Source organism: Bombus vosnesenskii, unplaced genomic scaffold (genome assembly GCF_011952255.1).
Source record: "Bombus vosnesenskii isolate JDL3184/JDL3185 unplaced genomic scaffold, Bvos_JDL3184-5_v1.1 scf7180000013265, whole genome shotgun sequence".
NCBI classification, from domain to species: Eukaryota; Metazoa; Arthropoda; class Insecta; order Hymenoptera; family Apidae; genus Bombus; species Bombus vosnesenskii.
Window position 1 is genome coordinate 5,486,167 of NW_022882925.1, and position 22,778 is coordinate 5,508,944.

Sequence of the window (22,778 nt, forward strand, 5' to 3'; positions counted from 1 at the left end):
CGGTACGTTACCCTGAGGCTGGATCTGCGTCTATCGACCGTGCCCGAGTGATTGGTCGTCATGTGCAGGGCGGACAGGGAGCTCTGATGATGCTGAAGATGTAGCGCCCTGCTTCCACGACCGAGGCTACCGCCCGCGCTCACTGTGCTCATCGGACGACCTCCGCTGGTGCTGTTCCTCGGGACCACCTCCAGCTGACTTCTACACACACGCACACCACGCTACATGCACGCCTTTTTGCGTACACGCATCCTGACCGCTTATATGCACACACCTTTGGCGACACCGCGGACACACACACGTTCGGCACGTTTTGCAGCGAACCTCTCTCCTCATTTTTTAATTTTGTCTTTGCATCTGTATCTCTTTCTTATTCTTTTTCTCTTTTAGTTTGATCATGCGAGAAAAGGGTGTGAAGCAAATTTCAGGTTTTCTATGGGAACGGATGTGTTTATGTGGTGGTTTAACACGTTCCGCGACGTGGATTGTTTGTGATCTTTGATATTGTAGATGTAAAAAGATAGAGAGTTTTGTTAGTAAAGTTTAGTTAGAAATATTTTTTGATTAGCAAATCGTCTTTGTAGAATTTGATAATAGGAATCTATGATCATTTTAAACAATCTTATTTTATTTTTGTAGAATTTAATATTAGATACCTAGTAATGACGGATTGAGATACGATTATTCATTCAATTTCAAAGTTCTGTTTTGAGGTCATCTTCGAGATGTAAAACGCGTTGGTAGTGAGAAAGCATTATAATATTTCAAAAATAGGAACACTACGCTTTTGAAAAATTTGATAATAGAATTTGATTTATTTAAGAGATTCGGAAGCAATTTTTGCAATTCAAATCCTAAGTTTTTCGCCACGTGGAACGTGTTAATAGTGCTAATCTAGTTATAAAAGTATTACCATCATCTAAAATCTAACAGTAGATATTAATCAATGTGAGTATTTTAAACAACGTGGGGCATCGCTTCGAAGATTCGATGGAGGAAAAATAACAAGTTTTGATACGTGTGAAAAATTCGTAGAAAATGTTTACGTCTGTGAAAGTACATCTGATTGTGAAAGGGGGAACTTGGTATTGAAGAAAGTTGCGATTGAGTTAAAGTTTACCAGGTCCAAGGTGGTTCCTTTCAAAGTGAGAATTTTACTGTGTGTGAACGGTGCGATGGAATACGAGAAAGGAGTTTTATTCAGGGTACAGATGAAGTTACTGAAAAACTGGTCTTGGCACACAAAATATATCGTGATCAACGTGGTAGATACTTGGCAATTGAACAGTGGCTCGCTGCAAGTGCTCGACAATAGAGAACGAGATATGTATCATAATGAATATCTAGTTACAACATAAATATACATACACAAGCATTTTGTGCACCATCGATATAGAAGAATGTATATATGTTTAAATGGACGCCAGAATACGCAGGGTCGTTCACGTAGGATCGACCGAGGCGCATCGAGCGTTGCTGGTCAGTCGATTGGATTAAACACCGAACAGTCAAAAATGTAAATATCAAAGTTGGCAAATTAGAAAAAGATGAAAGGAACCATAATGCATACTGATGTAATCCCTGACAATTTCAATCTTTTCGCTCTTTTAAGTCCCCTCCTAAAAAAGTTACAAACTGAATTGGTTCTTTCATGAAAATATATTTATCGGATATACTTCAAGAATTTGTAAAATTAATATTCAATTAAATGTGACAATTAAATAGAGAAAATGTATATATTGATAGAAGATTAAAAAAAGCTCGAGGAAAACTCGATGCCTTTAGAAGGAGTTTTCTAATTTTGTGATAGAATCCTTTGGCCAGGGATTACACCAGAATTACTAATATTAACGTGTGCTGTACATAGCGCAGTGCAGTGCAGGCAGCAGCTGTGGGCTACGGCTCAGCTATGAGAGACATTACCGATGGATCCGCGATCGAGTGGACTGCAGACCCAGCGAATCGCTGCGGTGCCGAGTACAATGTTATATCAATAAGAAGAAATTCCATCGAGTATACTGCATATGTTTGTATATGTACATTATGTCGAGATTGTACTGTACTGTATATACGTGTGTGTATTCCCGATATATCCAAGTATGGCGTGTGTATTACGGATGAGTACTTACATACTAGGCACCAGTCGTAAGCGATCTCGACTCTGTCCATTTCAATGGGACCATTCTGCCGATGAGTCGAGATTGCCCAGACTAGCATGCACATTTACCTCTTTATATAGCTCTTTCTCTCTCTCTCTCTCTCTCTCTCCCTTTCTCTCTCTCTCTCTTTTATCTTATCGTGTGTTCTTAGCATCGTAATGTCAGTGCATCGTCTCCTATTTGAATTTCCTAAGGTATTTATGATATGTATGGCGTCCAAATATGTCAAGTCTGTCGGAATGAACAATTATCTTATTCTAGGTTGTACAGGGTGATTCTAAAAATTGGAACAAGCCGTGATTTATTTCTAAGAATATAAGATATAATGCTGAATTTTTAACTTCTTTTTAAATAGAAATAGTAATAATTATAATCATCATTGAGCTGTGAAAGCTATATAAGATTTCTAGCTTGACCTAATTTTTAGAATATCTCTGTATATTCTTTTTAAGAAATTGAATTTTGCTCTATAAATATTCCAAATTAATAAAGTCCAAATTAATAAAGTCTTATCTTAATCCTAATTTTCTTGTGCACACCGCTGCGTTACTACTACTGATTTGTAAATAATTCTTTGCTCAAACACTCGACTATTTACAATATCCCAATAATAGTATTCTGTTCTATTAAAAAATGCTTCGATGGAAGCGGAAACCTTGATACCGATTTTAATAATATCAATGCAAGTTACTCCATTAAGCTCGGCCATTATTATGTACAATCCTCGAGATCGGGAATATCGTATTGGCTAAACTACAATATCCGTCCGAACCTGATCAACGAATAGACTAAATTGGTAGAAACCCTGAAAAATGTGAGGCCTATCGAGTTCGACTTTCGTATATAATAACAACGTTTCTTTAAAGCTAACGTTACTTTGCAAAACACATATCTATCGCGCGAATTTCAATGATCAACGAACGTGTTCTCTCAACCATTGTAAAATCTGTCAAGACTAGAGAAATAACATATTCGCGTTTTGATCGTCTCTATGCATATAAACGTGTACGATTTCGTGTAGATAATTGACAATATTTCAGCGATAATTCCTAAAGTACGATATTTTTTTGTTCTTTTTCTTTTTTAACTAGATCAGGGTAGAAAACGATCCACAAAATTCTCTACTCTATCTTTTATTTTTACCACAAGCGATATTTTGTTTAATTGATGCGTTGTAATTGATCGCTACGAAGCGACTTTTCTCCTAAAATATACCGACAAGCTGTGATATTAAATTGTCGAAGCTGTCTGCTCGAAACGTTAGCTCGATTCCGAAAGAGAGTATAAAAGAGCACCGCAGCAGCATCTCAAGAATTTCTAAAATCTTACATCTTATGTTTCTTGCTTTTTTGAAATTACTTGATTAATATTCATTCACTGGCAAAATCGTCAGATTATTTGAATGGTGTGGGTGACGACGTGGTTTTATTGTTAGCGTGATACTAATTCTAGAATACCCCCGTCGAGGAAAGAGTTAGTAAAAATGAAAGCTCGAAGAACGAGAATGAATCGTGTTAGCAACGTCGATCTCGTTTGTCGAACGAGGAACGACGTTTATGTCGATTAGTGAGCGTTGTCCAATGTGGCCTCTGGATGATAGTAGACTGAGTACCTTGCTGGAACGACGAGGGCTTCGAGCTCGGCGGTGAGGTGTCGTCTGATCATCTGTTTAGCTGGTGGTATACCCAAAGCTGTAGCCATGGTGTCGCCGGTGAAGGATGGTTCTAGCACGACCAGAGCGCCATGCACACCTGAATCTGCATTACAAATGATAACATGGTATCTCACTATCGTTTGAGATGAATGATTATTACAAGTACTTAAATTTACATCACAAATTGAAGATTACTGTGTTTTTAAGAAGAATTTTTTAGTTTTATAAATGAGAAGTTTGTATGGTTTGGAACAAAAATGCAAATTTGAGAAAAACATTCTTTTGAATGTTTGCTTAGGGAACTAAATTTTCCAGTTACCTTTTAAATTCTCAGCGTATTCAGTCAGATCGATATTCCTCGCCCACCGAATGAACCTCTGGTTTGTCCAAACTAAAGGATCTGTGTCCATTTGTTCGCATTGATGTCTTCTAACTGCGAGTGCCTATTGTAAGAATACAATTAAGGGTACAGTGTCCTCCTTATAGTGTTTATTTAAGTGATGATGATGAACAATAACAAATTAATAATCCTAACTCAATGCTATTTGTAACTCAATTTTATTTCTAAAATTAATGCGATATTTTGCTGAGAATCACAGTGGTTTAGACCAGCCTACTACTATTTTTCATAAGATTTTGCTTATCATTATAAATTACTACAGAAAATTGCATTCTATATATTTTTTAATGTCAAATTATAATATAATTAACTATGAAATTAAATAAATGATATTTCCAAAGGTTCAAATTTATTATTACAATCCTAAGAACTTCTTGAATTCTTCAGATCTTAAGAATACACCAATTTTTCATAAAATTGAAAAAGGAAAAAGCGAGTTCCTGAAGTATTTTATAAAGTATACAATTTTTCATAAGCCACCAAGTATAGAACATTTCGTATATATTCTTTTTATGCCATTACCTGACGATCGTAGTTCAACATTCGGAGTAGATGAATTCCGTGCACGATGCTGGCCTGATGAAACTTCCTGGTCACTCCAAGCAGCTTCTCGAGTTCCTTTTTGCTCAGATGATCGAGCATCCGTGCGTCCACCATGTTAGTTGCGAAACTTTCAGAATACTGAGCGAGTCCAAGGTCAGGCAACCATTCTGAACTGACCCATGTGTGACCTAATTGAGCAATACACGGATATCGAACGAGACTCGGGTGTCGATGCTCTTCGATAGCTAAACGGAGCTTCTTTCTATGAAGAGGATGGGTCACTCCTAACCCTGCTTCCAATTCTGCGTCACTTAGTTCCAGTAAAACCTGGACAAGTATTACGATCAAATAAGATCTCATCATTTGTTATAATTTGGAAGACGAATATAAACAATTAAAAGGCGGTCAACATACAATTAATTTCTAAGTGTCGTTATATTAATTTTCAGTTTCAACAAAGAATGTTTCATAGCTGGATTAAGTATCATTTTTAGTACCGAAGACAAAATACCATTAATATATTATTTTGCATATTTTTTACAGAAAGATTAAAAAGAAATTGTATGAACTATAGTCACTGATTTAGAAGATGTACAATGATATCCAAGGATATAATCCAATGATTTAGAGTTAGTTCCTCCGTATTGGACGATTAATACAAAATTATGCAAAACTACTTTCTGAATTTTACAAAGTGCTGTATAATATCCTATTTCAGATGATTCAATAAAAATCTGTATGAAATCATATTACGATTTAATAACAACAAATATTAATATTTATAATATTACGATTTCATGGATTTTGATATAAATTATCAACTAATATACTATCATTAAGTAGCCTGAAATGATGTACCTTTCCCGATTTAACGTTTTCAGCGCATCGTGGACCATATTGTGGCATACCAAGAGCAACTTCCAACCACGCTAAAACTGTAGGTGCCCTCCATCTCTCCATAGGTACGGATGCGGCTTCTCTGAGTAAACGTAGCTTTTCAGCATAGCCTTCCTCCGTGAGAGGCGACCATGATCTATAAGGATCGAAACTGTCGGAACCCTCGTTACTTCCGCTTCCACCGCTCGAGTTGTTCGCTGCCTTTCGATGTCGTGTACGGGCAAACACTCTGAAAATCGAGACGAAGAAACTGTTTTTGAGCTAAGAAGATGCTATACACTTCTGTAGAGGTACTAAGGTTCCAAATTAACACTTTATCGTTCGTTTCTTGGCGAATCGAAAATGACACGCAATTAAAGAAAGGAAGAACATAAAGCAATGAAAAACGTAACATTAATTTATTTAACTATAAAAATTGTGTATTTGTAAATTATCGAAATAATTATTTTGTGTATTTTCAAATTATCACAACAATTATTCTGTGTACTTGTAAATCCGAGAATTACGGAAAATCTTCCTTTATCGTATAATGATTAAAAGCATAGACGATCTGGCACGTATATCTGCGAATGGTAAGCAATTTTTCCCTAACTGCATTGATTAGTAATATTTCTTTGCGGTCGTTATATCGTTATATGTGTCTTATTATATCTTGTTATATTTTATTTTATAATAGGAATCTTTGTAATATTCGTTTGTTCTAACACACCTGATTGTATTATATTTGACAGAATAATTTCCATATTAAATATAATGGTAGCATTAATCAACAGAAATTGCCACCTCCTGCGAGTTATTATTATTTTATGGAAATGCAGGAGTGACCCAAATAAGGTCAACGTGGCCGTCGTAATGTTAATCCTGTCGAATGGATTACGTATAATAAATTCAGTTCTCACCTAGAAATAGAACCCCAAGTGCCCCCGCGAGTCGCAGAGGAGCGTGAATGCGCGGCAGGTGCCGCGACAGGTGTGCTTTGCTTGTTTCTTCTTGGTTCTGATTCTAACGGACTCGACAACTGTTCGACCGATCGCGATAACGAGGAATTGTCCATGGACCTAGAGAACGCGTTCAGAGGCGACAATGTCGGGCTGCAATCTTTCGGCGTGGTCGCTGCTGAAAAATATAATATCAATGAGAACATAAGACAAACTTAAAAGCTATGATTCATACAAACTTTTTATCCGTCAATTTTCCTTTCTCAAATTTTTCTGACATACTTAGATAAATATAGAATATATCGTATCTTCCGCTTTGATAAGCAAATTTATCGTTTCCCTTCGACAGATCTCTTTCGATAGACGCATGTGCTTCACAACAATCGATGCAACATAAAGAACACACAGCTTACAATTTTCTGCACGTAAGCAGAGTCAAAGTTTCGTAGGCACTTGCTTGGTTTCGATTTATATCGTCGAGGTAGAGATGCAGAGTGTTTCAGAGCTTAGATATTCGTCGAAGCAGGACGAAGGTCTGACAAGATTACAACGAACTTCGTGTCACGAGAAGTTTATAGAACGAAGTTTATAGGACGAAGTTGAGAAATGAAACTAAACTATAATCGAATTAATGAAAAGTAATATTGTACATAAATAAAGAACACGTATACTGTTGATAGTATATTTGGTGATGTATTAATTAAAAATTCTTATTCGTGTACGTAGGGCATTCTAATCTGGATACTATGAAATAGATTCTGACTGCTCCAACATGTGCATGCGCATGCATCGGCCATACAACATACAATTAGCCGATTGTTAGGGCAAAACCACGACATAATGGACCTTTAATATTAATTACCGTTTGTGCTCGGATGAATGGATAAATAAACGAATAAACCGCGACAGAGATGCAATTTCTACGATCAATGACGACCGATTACTCTCAAAAGCAGCCACCTGAATAAGGGATTATGCACACAAATATACATACCACGTACTGCGAAATTATTATGAATAATTGGATAAAATAATATTGTTGTACATGGGGCTACTTTTGTGGAAGTTTGGTAGTACAAGGTCTATAAAAAGAAATTGAATAATTGCTTTTAATTATAAGCGTTTTGATTCTGTAGTCTTTGTGAGTGAAATTGTATTGTAGAAATTATTCCATTCCGTCCGTTGATACGAAGTTTATTTATTGTCAGAACTTTTCAAAAGGGAAATTTTTTATTATGATATTACAAACTTTAAATTACGAATTAATTAGATTCTCGTGACGTCTTCATTCATCCTGTAAACAAATTAATTTTGTCCTTATTATCTATATTTAGAATCTTTTATATTACTAATATTAATAAAGAAATTAAACCATTTCCCTTAATAACAACACTCGTCGTTATATTATCTCATTCTATACCTCATCACAAGTTTTATTTACTTTAAATTTCCTTACTATGATATTACCAATTTTAGTAAACAAACTCACTAATTTCCATTTATTTCTATTTCCACCTAAATTACGTAGTTCCATCCCCTAACACGAACTTCGCCTATCTCTCACACTCAAGAAAACTTCGCAAACGACAAGCAACGATCGATTTCGAAGGACCAACGAGAAGCAGGCATTCAATCGTAAAACAGAGCCGAATAAATAATCGAAAATAGAAAGAAACACAGTTGGCAGAGTAGTAATAGTAGAAATAGTAGACAGAGAAAGAGAGAAAGTCAAAGAAACACACAGAAGAAGAGAAGCACAGGAATCCTCCAGTCGAAAATAAAATAAATAAATAAAAAGAAAAAAAAATGGAAGAAGAGAAGAAAAAAATAAAACGTAGGACGACGTTGAAGATACGGGAGACGACGATCAACGATTTATGTTTGGACACTTACACTGGTACATGTGGGATGGTGCAATGGAGGAAACCACGGAGATGCTGTCCATGTCGAGACCGCTTCCCTCGACCGTAATTGTCGGCGTGCCTGCGCGGAAATATATAAAGTAAAAAAAAATTCTTCGTTGCGTTTGATACACCGAGATCGACGTCACTTCTCCGTATGTATTTATTCTCCCGGAATAAAATCAACGAGAAAAATAGACAGGGACGTTGTACGATTGGATTTAGACTTTCAATTTATTTTCATAGTTTCCTTCGTTCTTCTCTCTTTTTTCTTTTTCTTTTTTTTTGGAGTCAGGATGGAGATCGAGTTGTCAACCGAAATTGAAATTCCTTCTATAATGAGTTTCGTTAAGGCTCATTGTGCTGACAGCGGGAGTCAGAATTTGTATGACTGGAAATAGTTGGGATAAACAGGGAAGTCTGCTCGTTATTGACACTGGTAAATTCGATTTACCAATTCTATGTTCAGTGTATTGGTTCGGGAAGCAGGTTACGAATATTCGTACACGTTTAGAGTTATGTAAGTTTACTATAGGATTTTGGGAATCATAACAGTCTCTTCGCTGCCTGTTTGTTCTTTATGTTGCACATGTCAACTGCATTTCGTACTTACATTGGCCAGGGTGTTATTTTAGTAGACCTGAAGTTAAAGATTTTGGTAAACGTATTATATTACATGAAAATTGATTGTTCACCCTAGCACGTTCAATTCAATTCAATTTCATAAAAAGACCGAAGACATAATTAAACTAATCGACATTTTTGAAACGTTCAAGAAGATAATTTTACATGTTTAATTTCGAAATCATATAAAAGCACAATTTTAGTGATAGGAGATTGGTTGACGATATTTTATAGTACAAAATTGAAAATTAAAAATTCTTAGTCATCCTAAGTGGACTTTACATTGAAAATATGACACTTATCGTGTTTTCTCTTTTTATTCTTCGCATAATAGAATCATTCTATTCCGAAGAATTAAAAAATACTATTTCACTCTAATTTACCTATGAACAAAGATTTGCTAAGGATTGAACGCGCTTGGATATTTCGTGTAACGTTTAATTCAGAATTCGTGCACATGCATCGTGATCACAGCACGTACGTGGTGTTTGTCCTAAACCAAATCGATCAATCGGCTTTAATGCGCAGCCACGAGGATTGGCTGAATAATATACGAAGGAAATTCGCTCGATTAGCCTGCCACCTTCGATTAGCATTCGCAGTTGATGAAGCTTATCGTACGTTTATTCTTCCTTTCATTTTTCTTTATTTTCCTTTTCTTTCTTTTCTTTTTTTTTTTTCTCACCGACGACCCGACGGATGCACCGTAATGCACCTTAACTAGACGATTAATCTCGCCGCTCGTTGTACCTAAGCGTAAGAATCATCGCGTTCCAACCACTCGACACTCTGATGAATAATAATGGCGATTGTATTATACGCGAGATAGCTTCGCGACTGGAAAGCTACTTCATTACCGGGGAGGTAGATCACAATGCAGAGAGTCTTCCACGATCGCAATGAATAATGCAGAAAGTACCAAAAGTTACTTTTGGTTCAAAAATGATATTTCTCGTATTGTCGAGTATGTTACATACCTATGATTTTAACGAAATATGTGAATTAAAAGACACAGATTTTGATGATTAATTTACGAGTATCTTTGTTTTAAGAAAAGGATTGTATTGTGGTTTTTCGATGTACTTGTTATACTTTGGAATTTAATGAACAAATTCCGCAAAATTTTGAGAAATATTTCCAAACTGAAACATATTTTTATACAAAGAGTGATTTTCTAAACTATCTTCTTCGTGCCTTGGTGCTAAATTACCATGAAACTTCAGATGAATGATGTTCTCAAATGAATTTCTTAATCAAAGTTTAAATAGAAAGGAAATGCCGCATAATACTAAAATTATAACTTTCCAAAGCTATGTAGGATTTCTTGCATAATCATTTATCTCCTTCCTATATGTTGAAGTATAAAACTATGATGAGGTCGACGTATAAAACTAGGAAATATTTCCACACCTATTCCTCACTCACAAGCTTTTAACAGGAACAAAACAAGAAGTAATAAATGAGAATGTTCCAAAGTTTTGAAGCTTCTTAATAAATTCACAAAGGATCTCTTTCCATGCCTTAACACAACTATAAAACCTCCAATTTCCTGAATTTCTACATCACAATTAAAATTCAATTCCGAACGAACCCACGCAATTTAAAAGATACTATAACTCTTCCAGTAACCTTCTTCTCTAACTTCCAAGAAAGCAATCATCTAAATATCGCTCATTTGCTGCAACAACAATATAACAAAAAAGTTTCTATGCTTTTGAGTTATTGGAGTAGGAAAAAATAGTTGTTTCTTGTACTTTCTACTGGTAGAGTCCCATAAGTGAATTTAAAAAATTCATCGCGTGGAAACAGCCGTGTCGCTACTGCATCATCATCAAACTATTCAGAATATTCGAACTCATTTCCACTGGAATCGTGATTTTTGAGTTATGTCGTGGATGCGGTAAACGAGCAGTATACGGTGTATCCAATTTTGATCTATAAATGCGAAACAGACTACCTGCTGTATAAAAAGATATGTTCATGTAGGAATTCAATGGTTTTAAGATTGACATAATATGGTACAATTAGTTTTCCAGTGGACGGATAAATGTTATATGAAGGAAACGTACGTTTTTTCAAATGGGATCATATAATTTTTAATACAAAACCGATCAGTCTTGACATTCTCTATAAAAAATTATTAACCTATTCTCGTTGAAAAGTCATTGTTTTAGCAGATAAAAATATCTATTTAACTCTTATATCGCATAATCTATCATATGAAACACACGGAAGACGCAAGTCACAACTTTTGTATACGTTTCTCTTGTCCTTTTATATGATAAGTTTTACAAAGTAAAAATTGAAATATCTACCAAAGTAATAGTCTTTCAACGTGAATAAGAATAATAATTTTTATATAGAATGTCAAGACGTATTGACAATCGTCAATGCATTGAAACTTGTATGATTCTATTTAAGAAAATGTACGTTACCTCCATGTGACCTCTACGCGTCCATCTGTAGAAAATCTAATTACACCTAGTTATGTTCCCCTCGAAACCATTCAATCCCTAACTCAACATCTTTTTCGCACGACACATAGTTTATCAGGGACTCGTATTTATACATTAAAATCGGACAAAGTGCATACGTAAACAGGCAACAATAACAATAAAATAATGATAAAATAATAATAATAAAATAACACAAGAATAGTAATAAGAGATCTAAAATACGCGTATCTCTTACCGTCTGTAGTAGAATCTGAAAGATTTCCGCCCACGCTGGTTGCGCCACCGCTTTCCCTGTCGCTAGATCCTCGAACACCGCTGTCCGCGCTGCAACTTCCGCGATCGCCTGCCTGTCCACCGGAAGAGCCAGCACCTGCCGCATTGCCGACGTTCCCAACGGTCACTCCTAGCTCTGTGCTGCCTAATGGCGGTTGAGAATTCATATGAGGGATGATACCACAACCACCGCCACCGCTGCTACTTCCGGCGCCCGGTGTCGCGGCTCCATTCACGCTGCCTCTCGGGAACGAGACCAAGGATTCCTGGTCGCTCAAGCAGATACCACCGCTGCCACCTCTTTCCGCCAATTGACGCTGTAGCTGTACATACCAACGTTTCTCATTGTATTCGAGGAATTTCAATTTGAAATGGGTTCTGAAAATATTATGGGTATACTGGGAATTTGCATGAAATCTATGGAAATTTTGGAAAATTTTGAGGAGATGGAAATTTTGAAGAATCTCGAGCAAATAGGAATTTCTGTGGAAACATTGTGTTACGTATGATACGAGATTTATTGATTTTTTTTTAGTGTGATTGTTAAACGGAATAAAGATAGAATCACTTTGTTATAGAAAATGGCAATTAAGGTACATAGAAGCCAAAGAAAATTATAAACTTTTAGAAACTTTACGTTTTAGTGTTGGGGTAGTACTTGATATTAGACTATTGGAACATTTTTTATGTAAGGAAACTTCTAATTTCTTCTCTCAGTTTAAAGTGTCTAGTTATTATTTTGTAACAGCTCGTACTTTAATAAAACTTCATAAAATTTAATATTTAAAAGATAAAAACCTCGAGAAACATCATATACTGCGACATATCTTGAGAAATGAGAAAGTGATAAATAAAGCATCTTACGAACGATTTATCTCGATAAAATCGATCGGTTTGGCTTCTGTGGAACACTGGTTGAATTTTCGGAGACCGTTAAACAGAGACTAGAAACGAAAATTTTGGGACGTGCGTGATTCTCGGCTGACATACGTATACCGAGGAAGCCCTCGAGCCATCAGTTTTAAACTCGTTAGCCGCCGGCCCGTTTATGCACAGCGTGGAGGACAATTTTAGGGCTCAAAGCGGAATCACCCTCCGCGTAATTGCATGTGCGCGCAAAGTGCCGCTTCTTACCTAACTGCTCGTAATAATATTACGTCGATCGATAGATCAATTTTTTGCGGAGCTCAGAGCGGACCCTAAAAATCCGTGTTTCTCGCGCATATTCGGTAAAAGTAGAATCGTTAACTAGAATTTTAGACAAAGAAAATTCTAATTAGGAGCTTCATTAGCGAAAATTCTACAAGTAAGAAAGGATAAATTATTATAAACACTTATGTGTATAGTGAAATTGTCTTACAAGATACAATTATTAAAGTTATAAAATAAAATACACAATAGAAGAGACGAATATACATATAAGAAAAATACCTTTGTCCGGAAAGAAGTCATCGTTGTTTGAATCTATGAAATGTAAAGATTCTGAGGAATTGATAATTATTGTCTAAAAAATATATCTTTTCTACACCACCGATATTTCATTACCTTTAAACGTCAACATTCCCATAATTAAGGAAACAAATATCGATTTCCAAAAAATCACACAGACACACCACAACATATTATTCTGAAAGCAGCCTAGAAATCAAACTTAAACGACTACAGAGAGTTCTCCCAAAAGCTGAGTCAACGTTCCCAGCAAATAATCCAGAAAGTTAAGCAACAGTCATAGCGTAAACAGGAGAAAAATGTTGCTACTGACTCGAGAGAACCAGCATTTTTTCGGAGCGCACTCTCTTTGCAAAACACTTCAACCACAGCCTGGCAGAGAGATTAAATTCATCAAGCTGACTCCCCGTCGTGCGTAATAATGCACGCGTTGAGGACAACAGGTCAGAGAAAGAAAGAAAGAAAGAACGTGGAGAAAAAAGAAGAGAAAAGAGAAAAAAGAATGGAGAGACACGAGAGAGAAGAAAAAGGGGCTCACCTCTTTTATAGTCGCGTGTGCGTGCGAAAGGGCGGCTTCTTTGTCGGCCAAACTAGCCGCAAGGCTGAGACTTCGATCGGCCTCGTCCCTTGCAGCCCTTAGCAGGCTCCAACGTTCCCTTTCCCTTTCGCGTTCGCGTTCCTCCGAAGGCATACCGACTCCTTGCTGTTGAAGGCGTCCTAAAGTCGCTTCGTTCTCTCGCATCCGCTGTAATCAACGGTCAAAGAGACCCATATCCGGGCAGTAATTCCACCCGAGAACCACCACCGTTTAACAATGCATGCAGCACAAGCACAAAGTGTCAAAGAGCCCCTTTGAACACCCCGGCCATGAAACAACAGTGGGTACGCGATGTATGATTAAAAGTTGAGCCACCGACCGTAATTATACCGAGGCCTCCTACGATGAGGAGAATCGTTCTGCAATGCGTCTCAATTAATTGGCGAAATTTCGAGTGGAGCTTCCGATAGGAGTTCGATTATTTAATTTTGGAGTTTACCCTTTGTACAAAGTTGTTTGCATTGTTGTGATTGATTGGTCTTTTAGTTATTTAACGCCAAAATTAATCCTATGTATAACTCTAAAGTTGCTCGCGTTGCTGCGATTAATTGGAGAAAATTTGGTAGGGATTTTTGGAGCTGAAAAGTTTAGTTGGATTTTTGATTATTTAATCTCAAAACTCATACTTTGTAACTCTAATGTTACTTACGTTGGTTACCAGAACTGTATAATAGAAAATGATATAACTCTAAAGTTACAACGTTTCAAGTTGACAAAAATTTATAAAAGATATGTCACAGCCGTTTTTATCGATGGTCAAGTTTTATTAAAAAAGAATCTAATCGCGTTCACGAAGAAACCTGAGAAAAATTCGTTAAGGGGTTAATAAAGGATGTGGTGTAGGTTGCAACCAGAGATTTTTCCCAGGCGTTTCCATTAGCTCTTATTTTTTACTCTTCTGTTGAAGAACCCCGTGGTCATTCGATCGACAATGTCGTAACTCGATACAGGTGCAACTTATCGCTTATTTACAGGTGTCATGTACCTTCACCTATTAGCCGCTAGGATACCAGCTACGGAGAACTTAATCCACTTATCTCTCCCTCGGGCGTAAGGAACTTCAACGTACGTATAACAGGTGTTGCAGGCTGGTTTATCGGCTAAACTTTGGGACAACGCGATTACTGACACTCCAACGGGTCGGTCAGGTGTTGCCCGTTGGCAGGTCAACATTTTAAAGTTAAAAACTATCGTTATATAGCTGGCCATACGGCTTTGCCGGCCGTCACGCGGAAAATCGGACGCGTGCATGTGTAAAGATATGGAGCGTTTCATCGTGTTTCGTTTCTGTCCAAAATCTCGTATTTTGCAGCGTTATACTGACTATACGATAAACGGAATATCTGTTACTCTCGATAATTAATAATGTAAATATTTAATAAATATATTCTGTATTTCTCAAAAATAAAATAAAATTCCAAGGGGAAGTCTATATTTTAAATAAGAGAGATATAAATAGATTCGAATTCTTTCTTATGGCTACTTTTCGAAGTATTTTAATACATTTGAGAAAACATTATACTTTATCGATCTATAATTCGCAAAATTTCCAAAAAGAAATCATCAGTTTATATCAAAGCATTCTACATAAAGAGAATTTTCTAACTTCATTACATTTGAGAATTCACAAAGCAAAGAAAAATAATTCAGCCAACAATCACACTGAATCATGTGAGTATTATGTTCACTGAAGAAACCGAGAAGAATTCCTAATTAAATCAAACCATCATCCTACACCTAAAGAATTTCCTATTCTTATTACATTTGAATGTTCAAAGAACATTGAAGAACAAAGAGCAATCGTTCTGCTCACAGGCAATCGCACTGAATCATGGAAAAATTATTATCTCTGAAGAAACCAAGCGTAATTGAAAAAAGGTTTAACGTTTCAAACTTTTTATTTGGGAACGCGAGATTTCATCTAGCTTAATCGTATTTCCTCGCGATCGGGTTAAATATCATCGACGAGAGCCGTAAGACGTTTCCCAATGTGTGTTCGTGCTCCTGCATAATGACAGATGAAAGAAAATGTTCGTTGCCCCGGGGTCTTAAGACAGATTCCCACCTTCGGGCTCTTCAATTTTCTCTTGTTTTACCCTCTTCCGTGTCTTGTCGCATCGCGCATAATCCACTTCATCAGCAACGAGTGTCGACGTAACACGGCTCTCCATGAGAAATCCTCGCGTCTCTCTGTTCTTTTATCCGGCAGTGATTTAACGTCCGCTTGTTCTCTCCCTTGTTTAACCAGAAAGGTGAAACACACAGATTGATATTGCGGGCTCGCAACGGTGATAAGTATCCAGGAATTTGCATAGTAAACAAGATACGTATTTTAAAGTGCTACGAGCTATGGTGATTAACGTCGAACCCTTGTACTTTCATATTAGAATACATTAGAATATATTTACGAGGCGTGAATTAATTTTTGGATGGAATATAAAATTGCGAACCTTAAAAAATGTTGTTTACTTTAATAATGAACGCGATAATATAATAGCATACGGTGTTTTAATACAGTCGAATTTCTAAAAAAGAAAAAAAAATAGATTCTTTTTCATTTTCAAAGTGAGATACGTAGTTTAATTTTGTCGTAAAAATATTGTTAGAAATGTTGTGAGATAGCAAAATAAAAAACTCAGCGCTATAATGAATGCAGCTAGGTGCATCCGCAACAAACAAATAATAATTAAAGAGCGTTAAAGAGTTGTTACGCCGAGCGACTCTCTACCTGGCCCAGGTCATACATCGCGGGCCAGACGGACACCAGATGTCCGCACTTCCTTACGGCGTATCCTCAATAGCCTTAAGCACCCGTCATAAATCCGAGTAATTTGCTTGCTAAGGTCCTTCAAACCCAACAAATGTCTTTTTCTCAACCACTTCTAAAGACTATTGTCTACTACGGCTTGACACGGGAAAGTTAGTTTTCCTCACGTACGATGCTTCCCACTAGCAACTTCCTAGTGGTTAAGACCCTTCCTAGTCCACCAATCTACGTTTATCCAATCAGAAGCAACATATACTGCCCTCACTTTCCTGACCAAAAATGCCATGAACAAATCGGATGGTCCCGTGCGCTAGACACACCCATCACTAGCTTTCCTCCGACACGGCATCGTCACTCAACTTCACTTCTTCTACATCGTTGGAAAAGTCAACCACTAAGTCTAACGCTAACGCCTATCGTGGCAGTCTAAGCATAACGCGAGAGTCGGTAAATATACTATAGTGTAAATATACTAAATATATTATAGTGCTACGTCCACTAATACACTAAATCCAATTATAAGAGCCCTGCTCTAGCGTACATATCTATCGTATCTTCGTGCGATAAGTTGTTACCTATTTATCTCTACCCAACAGTGTAATCTAAGTGTTAGAAATATATAACTTATAATTCTGTGAATCACAGTGTTATACAAACTTAATCGCCCCTACTATCTCAACGGAAATCAGGGGATCGATCAATTCGTGGTGTCGATTGTTATAATCGTAACGGGAATTTACGACTCCCGTTGACGTCTCTTCTCGCGACTGCGTCTCTCTGCGATTGGTCGAATTTACAAGAGTGTTAGACCACAAGTCTACTAGACACCTCAGAAGAACGTGAAAGATCGAAGAAATGTCATTTTCTGTAACTACCATTCAGATTTAGCGATACCAGCTAAAGGATATGTCACTGTGGTACGCCGTTGGGTGTAGGTATTCATATTCAGGTGAACCTAAACCGTCATAATTAGTATTTATTATCACTAAATGATAGATTGTACATATGCAGATATTTAAAAGAAGAAGAAGAAATAACGTTTTACTTTTATAATATAAGTACTCCGTCTTCTAATTTTCACAGAAATTTACCTTACATTTTATTTACCCTTTCATAGAAATATTGACATATCTTTCTATAAGAAAATGATTCTTTTAAACGTTTCATAGTCTAGTATAATAATCGTCTACTGTAGCATTACGTGGAAGCTTACTTCAGAACTTCGATGCATTTTTCTCTAAACTGAACTCGCATAATACAAAAAATAAAGTTACGATTCAAGAAATTAATCATAGAGCTTCACACAAATAAGAAGATTAAGAGCTTTACACTGTGAAAAGTTCCGATCTTCGTAAGAAATTCCTGCGAGGAGATTTATCAAATTCACCGGTGTATCGTTGGCTTTCGCAGTTTGTTTCAGAAACGGCGCTGCTATGTTCTTTCAGCTTAAAGGATATTTACGATCGTTAATATAGAACGTGCTGTTACTGGATATTAAAGTTTGCCTTTCTCCTTGCAAAGGATCCTGCAATGATGCATCGTCATGTCCTTATGAAAATCCTTTTTCTCTCCATCTATCCAGGGCAGACGCGTCGTTTTTCGCTCGAGCGCATTGATACGCTTTCTGGAGCTTTTTCCGGGAAACATTAAAGGTCGACCTCGCGAAACGTGCCGTTATTAATCTTCTCTCTTCCTTTTTGTACATAAGAGCTTGTTCAGAAGAAAAAATGAAGAAGATGCAAGACCCGAGGCTTTCAATTTTCCTACCAAATACTTTAAGCGGTCTTTTGTAGCGTTTTTCATTTTTTTCTTTCGCTGCCTCATCGTTCATTCCCTAACTCAGGCACGTCGTATGATATAATATAGTATGAAAGTTAGGCAACTTCTTAAATTTCCGACTGTAGAATCTTGGCTTTAAAAACATCTGTGGAGTTAACGGCTGGTTTGAAATATGTGTCCGTGCTTTTTGTGCTTCTGCCTTTAGGTAACAAATTTTCAACTAGAAGATTGCAACTATGTGTGCGCGTAAAATAATATGAAATTACAGAGATGGTCGTTGTAAAAACATTTTTCATTGAATGGCATTGAATTTTTAGCGATCCCGAGATTTTATGAAACAGAGATATAGAAATATGTAATTCCGAACGTTGCAAAAATTCCAAAAAACGTTGGCTATTTCTTTGTCAAAGGAGGATTGCAGAAATATTCCACTTCAAAACATCACGAAAACAGTGACGTTATTTGCGAAGGAGATTATACATAGAAATGAAATATTCTATTTCAAATTTCATAAAATTTGTAAACGACCTCAAATCTTAAAAAAAAAGGAAAGAACTATGAAAATATCTAAACTCGAATATTAATGAGTTTCATTGACACCAAATATTTTTTAGAGAATAGACATCGGCGCCAAATATTTTGTAAGAGGTTACAGAAATATTCCACTCTAAATCTCGCAAAACTCGCAATGGCCCCAAACTTTAATCGTGGCGATGATAACCTAGCACGTTCTTCAAATATTGATAAAAACATGAATACCGGAAACGATGGCTCTGTTCCAGGCGATCCGTGTTTATTTACAACGGGAAATCGAAGTGGGTTGTTCATTTGCCGGAATTGGAATGACCGATGTTGCGTTGGGTCGTCGCACCGTCGCCGTTGCAGCGATAACGGTGTCGGGGAAAATGAGAAATTCCAGCAAGTTTAATGAAAGTATTTAACAAGCAAAATTGCTGCCCCGCGTACATCGTGTTTCCGGCCTGCGAACCAGAACCGACGTGAGCCACGAGAAAATTGAAATGCGTTTTCTGCGGAGTATTCGTTAAATACATTTTTTACAGTCTTTACAGTTATATTTTTCCTTCTCCACTAATAACGTTACAGCTTGACGTTAGGGCATTTCGACAATTACTTCGACCGTTAAATATCTTATTAGTTACACATTTAATTATACTCTTTCGGCATAATTAAGGCACGGTGGCCGTTTGGTCCCGTTTTTAATTTGGAGAGACGCTATTTCATTCATAGAAAATACATATTTTGTTAGCTTGCGTGATTTATGAAACAGATATCTCTGATTCGATCGATTTTGTTGAACTATAAAACCGATATATGATATTGTCATTACAAACATTTTTAAAAGTATCCTGTTATTGATAGATACTTTAGATTACGTAAGCTTGGTATTGATATTTCAGTATGAATAAATATTTGCAAAATTATTCATAAATAAAATGTGAAATAATATGGCACGTAAATATCATTAAAAATCACTCACGTCACAAGAAGAAATAAGAAGAATTCTATCAAAGATAAAAGAAGGAAAAATTCTCTATTATCTCACTGAAATTCTCGATTATTTTTTTAAGCACGAGGGAACAAAGATTTCTATCATACGTGCGACAGCATTGGTATTTAATAAAGAAGAGTATTACCTGTTCGTAGTTCCTGATAAAGTCCCGTAATTCCCGTTCCTTGTCCTCCAGGGTGCCATAAAGTGCCTTCATTTGATTAAGAAGATCGAACTTTTCGGCCTTGAGCCTCTTGCGATCGGCTTTAAGTGCCTGGAGAGCTTCTTTGGCGTGTTGCAGTTCCATTTCAAGAGCAACAAATCGTGCTTCCTCCTCGAGTGCCGCATCCTCGGAGCCAACTTCGCCGCGTGCCGCTCCACTGAATAGCAATCTTCTCAATCTTGCTACCTCAGCCACCAGACGTTCATTCTCCAGTCGAAGTCGCCTCGTACTGGCTAGTTCCACCGAACCGGTGCTACCACCACCGCCATGAATGTTTGATAACCTCGATGCTACCAATGGATCACCAATTCCTGCAGGAACATCAATATATATGTATAAACACACTTTCTTACTCGTGAAAAATCCGAATTTCCCTACTCGCGAACTTTTGAGATAGCTCTCTTGGGAATGGAAATTTAACGTGAATTCATGCGGCGAGTAATTGACTCAAAAGTGTGAAAACTAAATGGGAAGATAGAGCACAATAACAAATAATAAACATCCGCCATAAATCATTTTATAATTCAAACACTTCCTCCATTTCAAAACATAACTTCCAACCGGGGAGAAGTGTTTGCGAAGTGAGCGAGGACGAAAGCAAGCAAATTCTCAGAAAGCACGGAAGCTGCTTAACCGGCAAGAATGTTAAAACTCCCAAAAACTTCCAAGAAGAAGAATCTGCAACACACCCAAGATAAAGCCAACACATGCTTCCAATAAAAGAAGCAGAAGTCTATTTATCTTCAAAGAGAACCAGCCCTTTCCATTAAGAACACCTTATCACAATTATTTCAAACAGGTTAAAAATTCCAAACAAACCAAGAATTTTATCAAGCATCCTTGAACGTTCAAAGAGCTCCTCGATCAAGCTTCTCAATCAACCAACCACGGCGTATTATTGTCAACAATGCAGCAAGAATCCAACGACTGAAAAGCACCCTTTCTCTCTCTCTCTCTCTCTCTGTTCTCGGTCAGCCGTCACTCGTTTCCGCATTGAAGAAAACTCAGGGAAGAGCATTTATCTCAAGTTCAGCTCCGTTTAATTCCGGGGAATCGTCGGAAACGTAGCGCAGCCGTTGGTGGAACAATCACGAACAGTGAATGTACGGGACGAAGGCTGAAAGGGAAGGGCCTCCATAATTAAATGCTGGGTTACCCACCCAGGGAATTAGCTGGCGACGAGGGTCTGCTGCCTGGGGCTGGTCCAGGTGGTTCATTGTCCTCTTCGGCCCTCACATCACCGTCCACCAGATCCTTGTCTATATCTTTCTCCTGGTCGTTCATCTCCTTCGATGATCGCAAGGAGTCGCGGTTGTTAGCCGATATTCGAAGTCTCTCGGCGCTCGATCGATCGCTAGCGCCACGATGGAAGAAAGTTCTGTTGCTGGATCCTCGGTCCGGACTGGCGCTTCCGGAACGAGAGTCCACGCTTCCGCCAGAACCACCAAGTCGCGTTTTCTCCAACGCTGGAGCGTACGGTCGACGTGCTTTTTCGCTTGGACTGCGACTTGGCGAGCCATTTCGTTTTTCTGGAAATTTGTGGTTGTGGTTTCGTTAGTGATTTGTGGCTTGGGATTGAGTGGTTTGGTCGAGCGTGGATTTTCCGGGCGATTGGTAGTGGTTTTATTGGAAATATTTGGTTTTTTTGGAATTGAGTGCTCGAAGCAACTGCATAAACGAGTATTTGGAATTCTTTTAAAGTGCTTAGAATTTTGAAGATATTTATTTGTTGTTGGAAGTAGATGTTTTTTAGAAGACGTTTTGAACTTACTCAACTTATTTGAAACTGGACATTTCTGAATTTTTAGAATTATTATTTGGATTTTCTAGTAACTGATATATGGAACGATTGATATTGTCATTTCGTGTCTTCAACCAGCTGTCTTATCAATTTATCAAAAAATGATACTCTCCAAAAGCTTATTGAAATATATTATTTAATTAAAAATACAAAATTCTGAACATTACTTTTTCTGATTATATTATAATGAAATTTTCGATAGTATCTAAAATATACTTTTCATATGTCTTTTAAAATTTTACGTTCCATTACTGAAAAATGTGATATAACGAAAAGGTATTCAGATGCGATATCAAAATTCTTTTATAAATGTTGATAACGCAGGTAATTCTTCGTTGAAAGTTGGAACGTATAAAACAAAAATAGTGCCCATGCACAGTCCATAGTTAAAAACTTTATCTCGATTTCCGGAGCATGTTGTACTTTGTAGTATATCTCATAGTTACTTGATGTCACTTTTACGACTGTCCATGAGTCACCATTTTCCCTACAGCTTATAAAAGACTCGGAGAGCCTATCAGGACCACTAGTCATTTGTGACTAACGGAAGATCAAACTTTCTCAACACGCACATAATTGTCCTCTTAAACTTTCTACAGAACAAATTACATAGCGTATTTATCATTAGGTGAAGTCTACAAATTTTTTAGAGGCGACAAGACTCTGAAAACATTTACAATAAAATCAAGAATATTGACACAACTCATGAAGAATTAATTTACTAACGGTTCCAAAATATTTATCACTAAATATTCCAAAATCAATATCTAAAGAATCATAATGATTTCAAAATATTTATCACGAAT

The 22,778-nt window shown here is 37.0% G+C and overlaps 1 protein-coding gene across 18 annotated transcripts in view; it reads right to left on the reverse strand.

Moving 5' to 3' along the window:
• Positions 1-22,778, reverse strand: part of LOC117243119 (kazrin) — a 140,437-nt gene that overhangs the window by 10,674 nt on the left and 106,985 nt on the right. For 10 of the 18 annotated variants that reach the window (XM_033510341.1, XM_033510331.1, XM_033510342.1 and 7 more), the window contains 11 exons: positions 21,332-21,700; positions 20,094-20,482; positions 13,833-14,039; positions 11,808-12,168; positions 8,485-8,574; positions 6,553-6,769; positions 5,615-5,882; positions 4,736-5,083; positions 4,133-4,256; positions 3,772-3,916; positions 12-201 (listed from right to left, as the gene is read on the reverse strand). In XM_033510341.1, coding sequence (XP_033366232.1) covers positions 12-201; positions 3,772-3,916; positions 4,133-4,256; positions 4,736-5,083; positions 5,615-5,882; positions 6,553-6,769; positions 8,485-8,574; positions 11,808-12,168; positions 13,833-14,039; positions 20,094-20,482; positions 21,332-21,700 — 2,708 coding nt within the window. The remainder of the gene's footprint in view (positions 1-11; positions 202-3,771; positions 3,917-4,132; positions 4,257-4,735; positions 5,084-5,614; positions 5,883-6,552; positions 6,770-8,484; positions 8,575-11,807; positions 12,169-13,832; positions 14,040-20,093; positions 20,483-21,331; positions 21,701-22,778) is intronic. The other 8 variants (XM_033510330.1, XM_033510344.1, XM_033510347.1 and 5 more) reach the window with 6 other exon arrangements.